At 47.1% G+C, this 18,920-nt stretch overlaps 2 protein-coding genes across 15 annotated transcripts in view; one reads left to right on the top strand and one right to left on the bottom strand.

Annotated features, from left to right (window-relative positions):
• The window catches only part of LOC105465375 (ELMO domain containing 3), a 40,945-nt gene extending 28,007 nt beyond the window's left edge, over positions 1-12,938 (bottom strand). For 2 of the 14 annotated variants that reach the window (XM_011713786.2, XM_071076988.1), the window contains exons 1-5: positions 12,803-12,938; positions 11,706-12,047; positions 10,322-10,346; positions 5,327-5,401; positions 4,419-4,488 (exon numbers count right to left, since the gene is read on the bottom strand). In XM_011713786.2, coding sequence (XP_011712088.1) covers positions 4,419-4,488; positions 5,327-5,401; positions 10,322-10,346; positions 11,706-11,737 — 202 coding nt within the window. In that variant the 5' untranslated portion in view covers positions 11,738-12,047; positions 12,803-12,938. Of the gene's footprint in view, positions 1-4,418; positions 4,489-5,326; positions 5,402-10,321; positions 10,989-11,469; positions 12,048-12,802 lie in introns of all 14 variants that reach the window. The other 12 variants (XM_071076984.1, XM_071076989.1, XM_011713787.3 and 9 more) reach the window with 12 other exon arrangements.
• Positions 12,939-13,147: 209 nt separating this feature from the next.
• LOC105465376 (retinol saturase) overlaps positions 13,148-18,920 on the top strand; it is a 12,778-nt gene continuing 7,005 nt past the window's right edge. Inside the window, exons 1-5 of the mRNA XM_011713797.2 lie at positions 13,148-13,319; positions 15,836-16,018; positions 16,670-16,911; positions 17,451-17,652; positions 18,111-18,308. Of these exons, the coding sequence (XP_011712099.2) occupies positions 13,148-13,319; positions 15,836-16,018; positions 16,670-16,911; positions 17,451-17,652; positions 18,111-18,308 (997 nt within the window). The remainder of the gene's footprint in view (positions 13,320-15,835; positions 16,019-16,669; positions 16,912-17,450; positions 17,653-18,110; positions 18,309-18,920) is intronic.

Here is an 18,920-nt window from a genome sequence, read left to right as displayed (position 1 = left end):
CAGTTCCAACCCCTGCTGGTGCAGCTCCTTCTCATTCTTCAGTTAGCTCTGACACCATCCTCTCCTGGATGCCTTCTTTGACCTCATGGGTCCAGATGAGGGGCCACTGCTCTGTGAGACCCTGACAACCCGTGCTTATCATAGACTAGTCATTGTTTCTCCTGCTCCATGGTGAGCTACATAGGGCCAGGTTTTCCAGAGCCTAGCACAGAGCTTGACACATAATAGGTGCTCAACAAATGTTTGATGAATGAATGAATGAATGAAAGCAAAATACAGGGGGAGAAAAAAAGCAGAAGGATGGGCTTTCTAGAGCCACCACCCAGCCCTTTTCTCCAAACCAGAGCTGTCACTCTCTGGCTCAAACTGCTAGTGGCATCTTCTGTCACTGACTTTTCCAGTTTGCTACAGAGGACATCAACAATGTGAAGGATGGAGAGACTCCAGTTTAATACCAAAAATATGACCTCTCCAGCCTCAGTGGTAAAGTAGGTTAGGACAGCTCCTCTCTGCCTCACAATCTTGGCTGAGGACATCACATGGCAATAAATTGTAGGGAGAATATATCTGCAGATTAAATGAAATGCTACCAGACACTAATAGATAATAAGGAAGAGAAAGCGGCTGGGAAGCAGTAGAGGATAGTTACTGAAAGTACACTTGAGAGCCAAACTACATGCGAATGCTTCATCTCTGCCTCTTACTAGCTGTATGTCTTCAAGCAAGTTACTTATCAACTGTAACCCCTCATGGGGCTGTTGTGAGGATGGGGTAATTCTTCTATTTCCTAGGATAGCATGTGACCCAAAGGTAAGCCACTATCATCAACACAGGTGTGGGCTCAGGTCCAGCACGGCAATGGCCAGAGGCAGCGGGTGAGATGGGTCCAGGGTCCTAAATGTCTGGACCTCTAGGAAATTCCATCTCACCCGCTCCACTCCGGAGTAGCAGACACTGAGCCTTGGAGTTTCTAAGACAGCTTTAAGAGAATATTCAACCTTGGATGATCAAGAAAATAAAACTTGCTTTCAGCATAAGAGCTAAAAAGGAAGGACAAAGTGGCTGAACACAAAGGGAAGAGAAGGCTGGATGCAGTGGCTCACGCCTGTAATCCTAGCACTGTGGGACACTGAGGTGGGTGGATCACCTGAGATCAGGAGTTCGAGACCAGCCTGGCCAACATGGTGAAACCCTGTCTCTACTAAAAAAACAAAAAACAAAAAACAAACAAACAAAAAAATTAGCTGGGTACAGTGGTGGGTGCCTGTAATCCCAGCTAGTTGGGAGGCTGAGGCAGGAGAATCACTTGAATCCGGGAGGCGGAGGCTGCAGTGAACCAAGATTGCGCCATTGCACTCCAACCTGGGCGGGAAGAGTGAGACTCTGTTTCAAAAAAAAAAAGGGGGTTGGGGATGAGTAGAACAGCAGGACGCAATGCTTATTGTGAAGTTGAACAGGATCCTTCACCCTTTTACCTTCATGCAGCTTTATTGATTTATTAATTCTTCACCTGTTAGAGCCTCATGTACCAGCAACTTAACCAATCCCTCCCCAACCCCATACGCCCTTGCCAACACACAGCTTGATCAAAGTCTGTGAGCCAGGAGCAGGAACCACAGTGGCAAGGGGGTGGGAATATGCTGTCAAAACAGGTTAGTCAGCAAAAGTTCAAGGTTTCCACCAGCAATAGCAAGCTGGTGCTTAAAAACACAAATGCCCAAACCACGTTAAGAGCTTCTTCTCCTTTTCTCTTGAAACGAGGCACACGCTTCCTACGTGTGACATAAATACTGTTTTCCCCGACCAACAGAAGAACACGGGGGCAAAGGACAAATGTTCAGGATAATTAACACAGCTCACATTAATTCGGTTATCATTTTTCCTTTTTATAATTGTCTCCTTTATTTCAGCTCTCTTCCACTTACTCATATAGTCAACAGCACTGCCAATTGAGTCAGCTTATTAATTCTTTTTTTACATTTTTATTTATTTATTATTATATTATTATTATTTTTTTATGTTGCCCAGGCTGGAATGCAGTGGTGCGATATCGGTTCACTGCAACCTCTGCCTCCTGGGTTCAAGCGATTCTCCTGGCTAATTTTTGTATTTTTAGTAGAGAACTCCTGACCTCGTGATCCGCCCGCCTCAGCCACCCAAAGTGCTGGGATTACAGGCGTGGGTCACTGTGCCCAGCCTACATTTACTTTTTACTTTTTTTTTTTAGTTAGCCAGAGACATAGGCACATGCCACCATGCCTGTAATCCCAGCAATTTTGAGAGGCCAAAGTGGGAGTATCATTTGAGCCAGGAGTTTGAGACCAGCCTGGGCAACATAATGAGACCGTCTCTACATAAAATTTTTTAAAAATTAGCTAGGCATGGTAATGCACACCTGTAGTCCCTGCTGGAGCCCAGGAGTTCAAGGCTGGAGTGAGCTATAATCACATAACTACACTTCAGCCTGGACAACAGAGCGAGACCCTGTCCCTGGGAGGGGGGAAATATATATATATATATGCATTTAAACTAAAAATTATTAATATATTAATGCTGGGTTTGCCACCATAAAGATAAAATTCCCTTAAAAGAAACTTCAGGCCGGGCGCGGTGGCTCACGCCTGTAATCCCAGCACTTTGGAAGGCTGAGGCGGGCGGATCACAAGGTCAGGAGATCGAGACCATGGTGAAACCCCGTCTCTACTAAAAATAGAAAAAAATTAGCCGGGCGCAGTGGCGGGCGCCTGTAGTCCCAGCTACTCGGGAGGCTGAGGCCGGAGAATGGCGTGAACCCGGGAGGCGGAGCTTGCAGTGAGCCGAGATTGCGCCACTGCACTCCAGCCTGGGTGACAGAGCAAGACTCCGTCTCAAAAAAAAAAAAAAAAAAAAGAAACTTCACAGATGTCCAAATGATGTTCCTATATTAGAATGTTTTTTAGCTATGCATAGAAGCTCACACTTACATTCCCAGATACTTGGGAGGTTAAGGTGAGGATCAGCCTGAGCAACACAGCAAGAACCTGTCTCTTTTCTTTTTTTTTTTTTTGAGATGGAGTCTTGCTTTGCTGCCAGGCTGGAGTACAGTGGCATGATCTCAGCTCACTGCAACCTCTGCCTCCCAGGTTCAAGCGATTCTCCTGCCTCAGCCTGCTGAGTAGCTGGGATTACCGGCATGCGCCACCACGCCCAGCTAATTTTTGTATTTTTAGTAGAGACAGGGTTTAACCATGTTGGTCAGGCTGGTCTTGAACTCCTGACCTCGTGATTTGCCTGCCTCGGCCTCCCAAAGTACTGGGGTTACAGGTGTGAGCCACTGCGCCCGGCGAACCTGTCTCTTAAAAAAAAAAAAATTAGCTAGGCCTGGTGATACACAGTTACTCAGGAGGTTGAGGTGGGAAGACTGCTTGAACCCACAAGTTCTATGATTGCACCACTGCACTCCAGCCTGGGGGACAGAGCAAGGCCCTGTCTCTAAAAAAATATATATATATTTTTTAAAAGTTCATATTTCTAGTGGCCAGGTATGGGTGCAGTGGTACAATCTTGGTTCACTGCAACCTCTATCTTCTGGGTTCATGCAATTCTTGTGCCTTAGCCTCCAGAGTAGCTGGAATTACAGGTGCATACCACTACACCTGGCTAATTTTTAAAATATTTTTAGAAGAGATGGTGATGTGGTTTGGCTCTGTGTCCCCACCCAAATCTCACCTTGTAAGTCCCATAATTTCCATGTGTTGTGGGAGGGACCTAGTGGGACATAATTGATCTGATGGTTTTAAAAACAGGAGTTTTCCTGCACAAGTTCTCTCTTTGCCTGCCACCATCCATGTAAGATGTGACTTGCTCCTCCTTGCCTTCCACCATGTTTGTGAGACCTCCCCAGGTATGTGGAACTGTAAGTCCATTAAACCTCTTTTTCCTCCCAGTCTTGGGTATGTCTTTATCAACAGCATGAAAACAGACTAATACAATGGGGTTTCACCATGTTGGCCAGGTTGGACTGTACCTTTCTCCGTAATCACTTGGCAAGTGAAGTGAACTTTAAATACAGTATGGGGAAGCGCCTTGCAAAGCAGATAAAGTAGAACAACTTTTCAAAGGATTTTCCCATATGGTGTCTCATTTTCATAACATCCCTTTGAGGATAAGGGAGGTACTAATATGAGAGATCATATGGCTTGCCCAGAGGTACAGAGTAAACCACTAGCAGTGGAAGATCAGAACTCAAGTCTTTTGATTCCTAATTCAGTGTTGATTCTATTTTTCCCCAACGAATGATAAATCTACAAAATTCTGAAAGACAAGGAGTGAGAGAAATTCAAATGATGAACAGCAGATCCATGGGAAGGTCTGACTTGGGTCCCACCCAGACTCCAAGGGCCCTACCCAGACTCCAAGGGCCCTGAAGGGAACCTTACCACGTGGCTCCCATTCATTAGCTTCTGTGGTCAGAGCCTGGAGAATGCCATGGTTCTTCAACTCTGAGATCTGTAGAGGCAGCTGACCTTTAGTGTGAGGATAGAATCCACATACCCCCATATACACAAACACTTCCCATCCACTGTACTGAATGTCCTTGACACTGGAGGCCAAAAGGATCTAGTGTGCCCTGATGGGGTGACTGAAGTCAATTTTATTTTTTTTACTTTTTATTTATTTACTTTCTGTGATGGAGTGTCACTCTGTTGCCCAGGCTGGAGTGCAGTGGCCTGATCTTGGCTCACTGCAACCTCCACCTCCTAGGCTCAAATGCTCCTCCCATCTCAGCCTCCCGAGTAGCTGAGAATACAGGTGTGGATCACCACACCCAGCTAGTTTTTGTATTTTCAGTAGAGATGGGGTTTCACTGTGTTGGCCAGGCTGGTCTTGAACTCCTGACCTCAAGTGATCCGCCTGCCTCAGCCTCCCAAAGTGCTGGGATTATAGGCATGAGCCACTGTGCCTGGCCTTGAAGTCAATTTTAAATTGAGGTACCTGGAAAACTTCAACTATGATGTGGAAGTTGGGTGATGCTGGGGACAAGTCTATGTCCACCTTGAATGTAAATAAACAAAAATTCATATACTCATTTCAGACTGTGGTATGCCTTTGGTATTTTCTCTGCATTTTATAGCCTGCTTCATTATAGCAATTATCTTATTAAATAGAAGTTGTTCTGTATATTTGTGTTCCATACACCCTCCCCTCAGTGCCCTCAAGTGTGAGCTCCTGGAAGCTAAGGTCTACGCCACCCTTGTGTCCCCAGTGTCTAGCAGAGTTCTGGCACCACACGGTAACACACAACAAAAGCCCTGGCAGAAGGTACCAAGGTGTGGGGGATACGTACAGGGATTCCTCTGAAAGCCAGAACACTCTTGTCGTTGTCATATGATGGAGAATATCCAGCAGACATTCTTTCGCCCTGTAAAACAGACAAGGGTCAATCTCCCAGGCACATATTAATCCCCCAAAGTTAATAGTTTAAATGTCATACCTTTTTTTTCTTTAACTTTTAAGTGCAGGGGTACATGTGCAAGTTTGTTACATAGGTAAACTTGTGTCACAGGGGTTTGTTGTACAGGTTATTTCATCAGCCAGGTATTTGGCCTAGTACCCATTAGTTATTTTTCCTGATCCTCTCCCTCCTCCCGCCCTCCACTTTCCAATAGGCCCCAGTGTGCGTTGTTCCCTTCTGTGTGTCCATGTGTTCTCATCATTTAGCTCCCACTTATAAGTGAGGATATGTGGTATATAGATTCTGTTCTGTGTTAGTTTGTTAAAGATAATGGCCTCCAGCTCCATCTGTGTCCCTGCAAAGGTAAATGTCGCACCTTTTCCCAGTACCACAAAAAAAGGTTGAACTCCAGAGATATCAACCATAATGAATATTGTAAAGGAAAACTTCTATTTAATCTGGTCCTAAGAAAAACTGCAAAAAGCTTAGTTAATGTTATCTCAAAAGTTTTATGCCGATTTCCTGGCTCTTTAAAGTCTGAGGGTTCTGAGTGAGTGAAGTTTAGTGAAGCAGTTTGCTATGGCCTTTCTGCTCAGCCAAACCTATCCCCTGCTACAGATTAAAAACAAAAAACTGACCAAAATACTCAGCCAATCGTTTGTAACTCATTTCACAGATACACAGCTAATTTTTCAATGTGTTCTTTTAAAATCCTAAAAATCACCAGGTGTGGTGGTTCACAGCTATAATCCCAGCACTTTGGGAAGCTGAGGCAGGAGGATTGTTGAGTCCAGGAGTTCAAGAGCAGCCTGGGCAACATGGGGAGACCCTGTCTCTACTGTGTTTTTTTAAAAAAAAAAAAACATCATTTCTACAGTTCGTTACTAGAGAAGTTTCTCTGAACATATAGAGCACCGCGAAGTATCATGTATCTAAAAAAACCATATGGCATCGTTGAAAAGAAGCCCAGAATATTCCCAGGTGATACAATTCTGCAGACTGGAGAAGTAATTCTACCAATGAAAGAATTTCCTGATCAACATCATTAAAGATTATGTAAAAATTTAAAAGACTTATGAGCCTAAGTTTCTTCCTACATTACCATATTTACTGAATTTTCTGGAAAAGTAACTTTAATAAAGTTTAATCTCAGAGAAAAAAAAAAATCATTAAGGCAAAAAAGAAAAACCAGCCGGGCATGGTGGCCCACGCCTGTAATCCCAGTACTTTGGGAGACCAAGGCAGGAGGATCTCTTGAGGTCAGGAGTTCAAGACCAGCCTGGCCAACATGGTGAAACCCAATGTCTACTAAAAAGTACAAAAATTAGCTGGATGTAGTGGCACATGCCTGTAATCCCAGCTACTCAGGTGGCTGAGGCACGAGAATTGCTTCAACCTGGGAGGTGGAAGTTGCAGTAGGCTGAGATTATACCACTGCACTCCAGCCTGGGCAACAGAGTGAGACTCCGTCTCAAAAAAAAAAGGAAAGAAAAACCAACCCAGTGGAAACATTAGAAGAAGGATATAGACGGATAGATGGTTTACGCAAAAGGTAACCCAAATGGTGGTTTTTCTTTTTTTCTTTTTTGAGATGGAGTTTTGCTCTCGTTGCCCAGGCCAGAGTGCAATGTCGCAATCTCAGCTCACCGCAACCTATGCCTCCCGGGTTCAAGCAATTCTTCTGCCTCAGCCTCCTGAGTAGCTGGGATTACAGGCATGTACCACCATGCCCGGCTAATTTTTAGTAGAGTATTTTTAGTAGAGACGGGATTTCTCCATTTTTTTTTTTTTTTTTTTTTTGAGATAGAGCCTCGCTCTGTTGCTCCACCTGGGACTGCACGATCATGGCTCACTCACTTCTTGGCTCAAGGGATTCTCCCACCTGAGCCTTTCAAGTAGCGGGGACCACAGGTGCACAGCACCATGCCCATGTAGCCATGGGGTCTACATATGGTTGCTCAGGCTGGTCTCAAATTCTGGGCTCAAGCCACCTTGGCATCCCAAAGTGCTGGGATTACAGACACGAGCCATCCTGCACAATCACAAATTGGTTTTAAACATATGAACAAATGTTCAACCTCATTCATTAAAACAGACAAACAAACAAAAAAACACGTCGCCGGGTGTGGTGGCTCACGCCTGTACAATCCCAGCACTTTGGGAGGCTGAGGTGGGTGGATCACCTCAGGTCTGGAGTTCAAGACCAGGCTGGCCAACGTGGTGAAACCCCGTCTCTACTAAAAGTACAAAAAAGTAGCTGGGCGTGGTGGCACGCACCTGTAATCCCAGCTACTTGAAAAACTGAGGCAGGAGAATCACTTGAACCCTGGAGACAGAGGGTGCAGTGAGCCGAGACAGTGTCATTGCACTCCAGCCCGGGCAACAGAAAAAGACTCCATCTCAAAAAAAAAAAAAGTCATGTAAAACTACTGTTTTATTAGTCAGATCATCAAAGATCGAAAAGTCTGATAATATGTACATTGGCTAGAGTGCACAACACACTGGAGATTAAACTATTACCACCTCTACAGCTTGACAGTACCTAACAAAATCATACATGTTTTGTATATGTGGGGCCTGATACTGCATTCTAGTAATTTATCTAACAGACATAGTCATCCATGTGCAAAATGACATGTTTACATTTATAGTGTGATTCTTTTTTTTTTATTTTTGAGACGGAGTCTCACGCTGTTGCCCAGGCTGGAGTGCAGTGGCGCGATCTCGGCTCACTGCAAGCTCCGCCTCCTGGGTTCACGCCATTCTCCTGCCTCAGCCTCCTGAGTAGCTAGGACTACAGGCGCCCGCCACCGCGCCCGGCTAATTTTTTTGTATTTTTAGTAGAGACGGGGTTTCACTGTGGTCTCGATCTCCTGACCTTGTGATCCGCCCGCCTTGGCCTCCCAAAGTGCTGGGATTACAGGCTTGAGCCACCGCGCCCGGCCTATAGTGTGATTCTTTGTCACACTGTTTATAATAGCAAAAGGCTGGAAAAACCTAAATGTTCACTAATGGGTTGATTACATAAATAAAAGCACATTCACTCAGTAAGATACTATATAGCCATAAAGACAAATGAGAAAGTGCTTTACAAGCAATATGGGACAATCTTCATGATGTATTAAGTGAAAAAGCAAAGGACCAAGTCTATACACTATTTTACCATTTTATTTTTTAGAAGTACATAAGCACATTTGCTTGTCTCTGCAGAGACCATTTTCAGAGTTATACCCAAGGAAGCAGTAGCTTTGCCTCCAGCAGAAAAACTGAGTGGCTGGGGGACAAGGGTGGAAGGCGGTTTCTTCAAAATACGTATATCCTTCCGTACTTTTTGGATTTTGAACCATGTGAATGTATTATGCCAAAGCCCTGGAATCCCAGCTCATCCTGTTACTCTAATCCTTCTGCCTTTTTTTTTTTTTTCCGTTTCCAACTAATGCTCATTAAGCATACCTTCCATTTCTTCATGTTCCAGAGCAAGGATGGAGGCCAAAACACCCCACAGCTAACCAAACTCCCTGGTAACGGAGCTCATGATGGCTAAACATTATGATTTCACACTGTAATACCATCAACACACCTGCCACAGATCCTCTCCTCACTTCCACTCCTTCATTCATGTAGTTTTCCTTCAGAATACACCTTCACCCTCTTCTCTGATCAAGGTCAATTCCACCTACTCAAGGCAACCCACCTTACTAGCTGGGGCTACAATGCTGTCGCATGCCCGTAAGTCCAGTAACCCTTGTATACAGCAAAAGTTCCTCTGCAAAAGGCCTGTAGAAGGACCTTCTCTTATATTTCTTTTTTGGTTTTTTTTTTGGAGACAGAGTCTCACTTTGTCACCAAGGCTGGAGTGCAATGGTGTGATCCCAGCTCACGGCAACCTCCACCTCCTGGGTTCAAGGAATTCTTTTGCCTCAGCTTCCTGGGTAGCTGGGATTACAGGCATGTACCACCATGCCCAGCTAATTTTATATTTTTAGTAAAGACAGGGTTTCATCAAGTTAGCCAGGTTGCTCTCCAACTCCCGGCCTAGGGGATCCACCCGCCTCGGCCTCCCAAAGTGCTGGGATTACAGGTGTGAGCCACTGTGCCCAGGCTCTTATATTTCTTTTATATGTTTCATACCCATTGGCACAGTACTAAGCACAAAAATATTTGTCTCAAATTTTTGTTGAAATTTTATCTCTAAAATTTTTGGTGATTCATTGTGCTGAACAACTTCCTGCAGCGGTCTGTGTACCTGGTATTTATTTCATCTTCCTTTCCTTCTTTTTCCTTTTCCTTCCTTTCCTTCTCCAATTCAGTCCCCTCCAGTGTCCAAAGACTTCCCTCTTTGGAACAGTTCGCATCTTACTACAGTGAAGAAAATCTTTCTGGAGACCCAAAGCAAAGGCTTTGTCCCAGTCTGGCCACTGAATCCCAGAGCCACCATTTAAGAGCATTTTTGGGTGGGCAAGGTAGCATGAAAGGTAAGGCATGTAGGGTTAGGTGCCCAGCTTATACAAAGACATATCACATTGAACTGAGTCCTGAGGATGATCAGGCCAAAGTAAGCATTTCACAGGGAAGAGGCTAGTAAGGTAAATGATCCAAATCAATGAAATACAAATCAATTTCATTGAGGGTGATTTCTCAATGAAATTCTCCCCACTACCCAAGCAAAAAGAAAACAAAAATCTCATAACTCAGTCAGAAAACAAGCTGTCAGGAAAAGCAATTGACCCTGAGGTGAATAGAAGCTCCTTCTTATAGAACAAAGATAACTATAATGAGAGTTTCTAAATTTTTCTAAAGCTTCATATTCTCTTAATATATTCTTACTATACTTAATGATATATCTCAAACCAACACCATCTTTCCCAAATAAGACTGCATGCTTACCTGTCCATCTCTGAATTCTTCTTTACTATGGAAAGAGCAAGATTTTTCATTCATGACTCAAAATCATTTGTTCATGTGAGCTTTGTCTTTGGGCCCAGAAAGGGTTTTAATAAGTTCTGAGATCAGAAGCTATGTGGAGAGCCAGAGATCCAGTTCCTCTACCTTTGCCTTCCTTCTTGGCAGTCACTCAGACTAAGAGTAAGAAAATGGTCCCTTTGTGCCATCTGAGGGTGTAGGAGGTTTCTGTGAGTACTGAGAGAAGTCCCCTGAGGTCTTTGAAGCCTCAGCTCTGCCCAAAAGAAAAAAAAGGAAATTGAAAAAGAAAACTGGTTTCATCGTTCAGTTATGCCTCTGTTGACAATTTTTATTTATTTATTTATTTATTTTTTGAGATGGAGTCTTGCCTGTTGCCCAGGCTGGAGTGCAGTGGTGTGATCTCGGCTTACTGCAACCTCCGCCTCCCAGGTTCAAGCGATTCTCCTGTCCCAGTCTCCCGAGTAGCTGGAATTACAGGCGTGCACCAGCACACCCGGCTAATTTTTGTATTTTCAGTAGAGACGGGGTTTGACTATGTTGGTTAGGCTGGTCTCAAACTCCTGACCTTGTGATCCGCCCGCCTCGGCCTCCCAAAGTGCTGGGAATACAGGCTTGAGCCAACGCGCCCGGCCTGTTGACAAAATTTAAGCAGCTGTGAATTTATTCTGAATGAACAAGTTGCCTCAGCCAAATGCTTCCCTCTTATTACCCATGCCACAGGATGGCAAAAAGGGGACCATGCAGGGGGTCTGTGGGCTGGATTCCGTGCTCAAAAGGCAGCAGCACCACTAGAAGGGATGGGGTCTGTTTCTGACAATGGAGTTACTGGGACCTGGGCCAGCTTATCAAAGGGGTTAGGTTAAAGGTGGCACCTTGGTGGGTCGTCTTAGCTGAAGTGCTCAGGGTTTGTTTAGGCCTCACACACAGGTTGGGTCTGGGGCTTATAATACTAGACCTGGTTCCAATGATGGTAGAAATTCAAAATGCCACACAATGTTCTAACCTTTCTCAGTTATCACCAATACTGTACACGTGGCTAGCCAGTTTGGGCAACTCTAAGTCTTTCATCTGACATTGCTTCCCTGAGGAAAAGGGCTGGACAAGGCTCATACCTCATCACGGGGGAATTGGACATCTGGGATGTCTGTCACATCAAAAATTGCATCCTAAGTGGGCAGACGGCCCACATACAACTGACAATCATAGTTCACAGGCTTGGGTGACTAAGGAAGGAGGGTAGCCTCTCTACCAGGTCAGCTCTCCACTGTGGTAATAATGATCAGGATTCCATAAGAACTGGCTGCTGGTGTCAGGATGCTTTGATTATTAACACTGAGAGGAAGAATACCTCCTGGCTCTTGGGCTGGACATGTGGCTCATTATAATCCTGGGGGCAGGACAGTGCCCCCTCAGTCTTGGCAACTCAGGAACTGAACTGTTCTCACTGTGGCCTTTGGGGCCTCAACATCTGCCCCCCCTTTCCTTTTCCTCCACCATGGCCTCCATGACAGCCTATGCCAAAACACACATTGGCCAGCCTTGGCAAGATGACAGGCGGGTATGGTAATAGCAGTCTCAGGAAGGCTCTTCTGTTGCTGTGTAGAAAATGAACCAAGTAGCGTAGAATCGTGACCAGCTTTCCACACCTGGCTGGAGTACTGCTGGGGCCTTCAGTAGGGACAGTCACTGTCTGTATCAGAGAAGAAAAGAGCAACAACTGTCAAAAAAGGACGTACTCAAAGGCAAGTTCCTGATAGTTGGACCTAAGTTAACGGCCTTCCTATAAAAATGGATCCTTCTCAAATCAAGTATTCATTGTGCATCCACTTTAGGCAAGGAGGGGGTATGATTCTTCAACTGCTTGCTGGAGGTTAGACTCTCTGCATAGGAATTTAAATTGGACCGGTCCTTCGCTGATCCTTTCACCGTGCTCGTCCGTAGACGGCTCCCCATCCCCCAGGTTCCCCACGGATGGGGTGTCATTAGGGACCCGCCATAAAGGACTCCGTCCCAGGCAGGCTCCCAGGACAAAACTATGGGCCATGTTGAGGGGCACAGAGCCACAGGCTCACCGGCTGTGATGTGCAGAACAGAGATTTCAATTCAAGATACCCAGTCAGACAGGGGTTGTGTGCGGACTTTGGACAGAACTTTGGCATTGCCTGGAGGCATAAGAGGAGGAAAGCAATTTAACACCTCAGGGCAGCGAGTCCAGGGCAGAGCCAGGACCAGAACTCAAGACTCCTGTCTCCCAGTCGGGATTCTCTTTCAGTCTTAGAACTCTAGGCCTTGTCTCGCCCTGCAGTGATCGTTTCCACCGGATCACATTCTCCCTCCCTCCTCAGGCCGGCTGCTAGCTCCACAAAGGCACCAACCAGCTTATCAAAGGGGTTAGGGAGCTTTTCAAAGGGGTTAACCCCTTGGCAGGTGTTAACGCGTTCTCACCCTTAACACAGCTTTCCAAACTTGGGGGTCCCGCCGCCTCGGCTAGGCCTCATCTGCTCTTGCGCACAGGCCTCTTCCGTGCCGTCTCCCCCGGCCCCGAGAACTACATTTCCCAGTAGGCAATGGAAACTATGCAGGGCAAAAGAGTACGGAGAGCCGGGAGGGTCAATCGTCACCGGATTGTTGGCTTCTCGCTGGCCGGCTGGCTGGCTGGCTGGTAGGTAAATCATTGCTCAGAGCTGCCTCCGCCTCCTGACTGGAGAGCAACTAGCCCGGGCGGAGCCACAGTCCTAGAGGCTGAGCGCAGTCGGAGCTGTCCCATTTACCCGACCCGACGCCGGCGAGATGTGGCTTCCGCTGGTGCTGTTCCTGGCCGTGCTGCTGCTGGCCGTCGTCTGCAAAGTTTACTTGGGACTGTTCTCTGGCAAATCCCCAAATCCTTTCTCTGAAGATGTCAAACGGCCACCAGCGCCCCTGGTAACTGACAAGGAGGCCAGGAAGAAGGTTCTCAAACAAGGTAGTAGGAGGGACCCTGGGATCCGGGGCTGCACTTCAGGCATTCTCACAGGTTTGGGTTCTCATTTTGCCAAGGCAGCCGCTACCAGACCCGGGCCTCAGTTACCCCATATATAAAGTACTGGGAGGGCTTCCTTGCACGGGGAGGAGCCCTGCTTTAGTGTCCGACACTGTCTATAGCCTTTGCCCTAGCAGGCCCCGATAGCCTTCGCCCTAACAGGCCCCATAGCCTTCGCCCTAGCAGGCCCCGGGAATAGTAGTCCCAAGGGCGCGGTGATTGTCCTTGGTTTGCAAGGTCTTGGCACCCGCCCTGCCACTTGTTATCCCGGCAGCTCACGGAACTGATAAGAGACATTCCTCTACTTGGTTCCAGGACCTTAACTTTTTCACCTACCCTCCCATGAGAGCTCAGGGGTGTGGGGGACAACACAGGAATGTGTCCCAACTTGCATAGGAAATTGCATTTTGCCCGTCCGGTGATTTAACAGGCTTTGCATGGTCTCGAGTCATAAGGATTGAACCCTAGTTCTGAAACTTTGGCAGAGATTCAACAGGGTGCCTCAGGCTCAGAGCCTGCTCTCCACTCTCATCTTTAAAACATATTTTGTGGTTGCTTCTAGGGTTTAAAGAGTTCTGCTGCTTTAAAAAATAATGGATCACCTGTTTGATCTACAGAGTCCCTCTCACTTGTAAATTTTAGAATTCTGTGTCATATCTTGCTGCACAATCGGAGACAATACTGTTCTAAGTGGAAAGACTAATCATCTGGACTTCCGAGAACTGAGTTTTAGCTTGAACTGTCACTAATTTGCTGCATAACCATTAGCACCTACCTGGGCTGGTGTAAAAATGAGATGACTAGTTTAACTGTTTTTCAAACCGCGTTGTGATCTATTAGGGGGCTATGAAATCAATTTAGTGAGTTGCAACTGGCATTATTTATTGATTTATTGAAACAGAGTCTCTCTGTTGCCCATGCTAGGGTGCCGTGGTGCGATCTCTGCTGACTGCAACTTCCGCTTCCTGGGTTCAAGTGATTATCATGCCTCAGCCTCCCGAGAGGTGTGCCTGCCCAGCTAATTTTTGTATTTTTAGTAGAGACAAGGTTTCAACATGTTGTCTAGGCTCTTGAACTCCTGGCCTCAAGCGATCCGCCCACCTTGGCCTCCTAAAGTGTTGGGATTACAGGCGTGAACCATCGTGCTGGGCCACAACTAACATTTTAGAATGCAGTAGAATAGAAAATATCAGAGTGCATTATATGTAGTTCCACTAAGTATTGCATTGTGAAACTTGTTTCATATATTTATCTTATATACTTACATATGAAATTTTTTTTTTTACTATTGATCTGTCTAAAAACATTCAAAAAATAAGCAGTTTGCCAAGTTCTCTTGTATCTTGAAATATCCCAGATCTCAGTTCTTTGCCAGTGATTTAAAGAACAGATCTTGTGTTGGAAGTACCCATATAGCACCACTTGCTATCCAGTTTTGTCTTGTGAGAAGGTGCTGCCTCCCTCAGCAATGCCCGGAGACCTTCCCTATGGGACGGGCTGGTGCTGTGATTTCTGAGAGCTGCAGCCTCTGAGCAGTTCTGTCCTGCCCAAGACTTTCCATCAGGACCTGGAAGAGCCACCATTAGACCTAGCTACTCCACTGTTGCTTGCAGACCCTGCATCTTCCAAAGAAACCCAGCCTGTGGGCTGGGCATGGTGGCTCATGCCTGTAATCCCAGCACTTTGGGAGGCCGAGGTGGGTGGATCACTTGAGGCCAGGAGTTCAAGACCAGCCTGGGCAACATAGCAAGACTTTGTCTCTATAAAAAATAAAATAGGCCGGGCATGGTGGCTCATGCCTGTAATCCCAGCACTTGGGGAGGCCAAGGCGGGTGGCTCATGAGGTCAGAAGATCGAGACCATCCTGGCTAACACGGTGAAACCCCGTCTCTACTAAGAAATATATATTAAAAAAAAAATTAGCCGGGCGTGGTGGCAGGCGCCTGTAGTCCCAGCTACTCGGGAGACTGAGGCAGGAGAATGGCGTGAACCCGGGTGGCAGAGCTTGCAGTAAGTGGAGATTGCGCCACTGCACTCCAGCCTGGGTGACAGGGCAAGACTCTTGTCTCAAAAATAAATAAAAATAAAAATAAAAATAAATTATCCAGGCATGGTGACATGCACCCGTAGTCCTAGCTACTCGGGAGCCAGAGGCAGGAGGATTGCTTGAGGCCAGGAGTTCAAGGCTGCAGTGAGCTGTGATCACATCACTGCACTTCAGCCTGGGCCAGAGCGAGACCCTGTCTCAAAAAACAAAAACACAAAACCCCAAATCTGCCTGGCTGGTTCTGAGTATTCCCAGGTAAAATGTTTGAAACATGTTAGTCAAGAGTTCCATGCCAAACTGCTCGAGAGGTTTCTTGCACTGTACAAGCTAGAGAAGTCTTCTTTGGTTTCCCTATCTTTGCTATTTCCCTGCCCCTGCCTGAGAAACCCACCCTTTGGCCCTTCTGCTGTAGCTTTTTCAGCCAGCCGAGTGCCGGAGAAGCTGGATGTGGTGGTAATTGGCAGTGGCTTTGGGGGTCTGGCTGCAGCTGCAATTCTAGCTAAAGCTGGCAAGCGAGTCCTGGTGCTGGAGCAACATACCAAGGCAGGGGGTGCCTGTCATACCTTTGGAGAGAATGGCCTTGAATTTGACACAGGTAAGGCTTGTGTGGAAAAGGGTTGGGAGCATGGCTATATGTTGAAGAGGCTTGGAGCAGCCCTTGTGGGGTGATACTGAGCATTTCTGTTGTTTTGGAAGTGCCGTCTTCTCTCTGGGCACTTTTTTTGTTTGTTTCAGAGTCTCACTTCGTCACCCAGGCTGGAGCGCAGTGGTGTGATCCCAGCTTACTGTAACCTCCACTTCCTGAGTTCGAGTGGTTCTCATGCCTCAGTCTCCCCAGTGGCTGGGATTACACTCAGTAATCCCACCAAGTGGGCCACTACACCCTGCTAATTTTTTTGTATTTTAGTAGAGACGGGGTTTCTCCATGTTGGCCAGGCTGGTCTCGAACTCCTGACCTCAAGTGATCCACCTCCCTCAGCCTCCCAAAGTGCTGGGATTACAGGTGTGAGCCACCGTGCCCAGCCTCTGGGCACTTTTCTTATGTGACAGCATAGCTACTGGAGTTGAGCCGGGCAGGGATCTGGTAGTTTCTGCTGTGACACCTCCCTACAGACAGGGTGGGCAGCTCACTCTGGGCATGAACTTGGCCAGGCCAGATAACCTCTTCCACCTCACTTCCTCAGCCACCTTTCCAGGGCTCAATCCTCGTATGCCTTTACTGCCTTGTTTTTCCATCTCCCAACAGGAATCCATTACATTGGGCGTATGGAGGAGGGCAGCATTGGCCGTTTTATCTTGGACCAGATCACTGAAGGGCAGCTGGACTGGGTTCCCATGTCTTCTCCTTTTGACATCATGGTACTGGAAGGGCCTAATGGCCGAAAGGAGTACCCCATGTACAGTGGAGAGAAAGCCTACATTCAGGGCCTCAAAGAGAAGTTTCCACAGGAGGAAGCTATCATTGACAAGTATATAAAGCTGGTTAAGGTAACATGGACATGCTGAGGACCCAGAGTTTATTCCCGACAAGACTGACTTTCTTCATTATTAGTGGAGGCACTGGGGGTGGAGAGTGCAGTGGGGAGAGGCAGGAAGGGAGGAAGAGTCATATCTGTTCTTAGCTCAGCCTCCACCCGAGTCCATCCAGTTCTCTGTCTCTCTCTCTCTCTGGAGCCTTGGCTCCACGGCTGCTGCTGTCCCCCTGGCCTCCAGGGATGCCCTGCTCTCCTCCCTGACTAGGCTGGCTTCCGTGACATCAGATCACTACTCCTTTTTACTCATCCGAGACCAGACTGGGATTTTTGAAAAGGAATTTGAGCAGGAAAATAAAAAGTAAAAGGAGGACTCATCCAAGTGTAGGACAGGAAAAATTCACAGAGTATAGATTTTTTTAAAAATTCAAATTCAGCAAAGTTCAGTCAGGGGTAAGTGTTGCTGGATCCTCGGGCTGGTCCAGGCTATGGGGATAGCAGTTCTGTCACAGCGGTTCTAGAGGTGAGGCCTGCTCTCCTCATTCACTCCCCCAGGTGGTATCCAATGGAGTCGCTCATGCCATCCTGTTGAAGTTCCTCCCATTGCCCGTGATTCAGCTCCTCGACAGGTGTGGGCTGCTGACTCGTTTCTCTCCATTCCTTCATGCATCCACCCAGAGCCTGGCTGAGGTCCTGCAGCAGCTGGGGGCCTCCTCTGAGCTCCAGGCAGTGCTCAGCTACATCTTCCCCACTTACGGTGGGTACTGGCCATGGGCTCTGGGCAGCTTCTGGAGGAGGAAGGGCTACCCTCTCGTCTCTCAGTCTTTCTTCTTGACCCTGCCTGACTGACTGATATGGAGCAGTGTAAACCCCAGGCCCTCTGGAGCTTGTGGATGAGAAGTCTGGCCACCTGCTGGACTCCTTGGTCAAAATTCTCTTCATCCATGCCCTGGATGATTTTTCAGTTCAACCAACACTGTCTTCCCTGGTCTTGGCAGCATGGCAGTTTGCAGGGAGGATATTCCTACTGGTGCCAAGATCTCTAAGGTACCCCATGACTGGATGGAAAGTCTCTTCTGACTGCCTTGAACCCTGAGGAACGTGTGGATCCTTGGATAGACTGGGCTATGTGTTATCTCACAGAATTCCACATTCGTTTCTGAATGGTGCTGGTGCCTGCTTTTGCCTGCTCACCACCCTTCCTTCCTTCTGCAGGTGTCACCCCCCGTCACAGTGCCTTTTCCATGCACGCTCTGCTGGTTAACCACTACCTGAAAGGAGCCTTTTATCCCCGAGGGGGTTCCAGTGAAATTGCCTTCCATACCATCCCTGTGATTCAGCGGGCTGGGGGCGCTGTCCTTACAAGGGCCACTGTGCAAAGTGTGTTGCTGGACTCAGCTGGGAAAGCCTGTGGTGAGAGCCCTGCCCTACCCTGCCCTTCTGGGTCCCTGGGTTGGTGTGGACGAGACCTGGGGTGTCCCTAAGACCAGACGGAGTAGGAGAACTGACCTCCTCATGGGGGCTAAAGGTGAGAATCTGCCCCAGAGCAGGGTCCAGGGATAGTGATTAGTCCAGAAATAAAAAAGAAGCAGGAAAGATAAAGGATCGGCCGGGCATGGTGGTCTGCGCCTGTAATCCCAACACTTTGGGAAGCTGAGATGGGAGGATTGCTTGAGCTCAGGAATTTGAGACCAGCCTAGGAAACATGGTTAAACTCTGTCTCTTTAAAAAAAAAAAAAAAAAAAAAAAGTAAAAAAGAAAAATATGGCTGGGCATGGTGGCTCATGCCTGTAATCCCAGCACTTTGGGAGGCTGAGGTGGATCACAAGGTCAGGAGTTTGAGACCAGCCTGGCCAATATGGTGAAACCCCATCTCTACTAAAAATACAAAAATTAGCTGGGTGTGGTGGCACGCACCTGTAGTCCCAGCTACTTGGGAGGCTGAGGCGGAAGAATCGCTTAAACCCGGGAGGTAGAGATTGCAGTGAGCCGAGATTGCACCACTGCACCCCATCCTGGACAACA

Source organism: Macaca nemestrina, chromosome 13, assembly GCF_043159975.1.
Source record: "Macaca nemestrina isolate mMacNem1 chromosome 13, mMacNem.hap1, whole genome shotgun sequence".
Lineage (NCBI taxonomy): Eukaryota > Metazoa > Chordata > Mammalia > Primates > Cercopithecidae > Macaca > Macaca nemestrina.
This window is presented reverse-complemented; position numbering and strand designations above follow the sequence as displayed.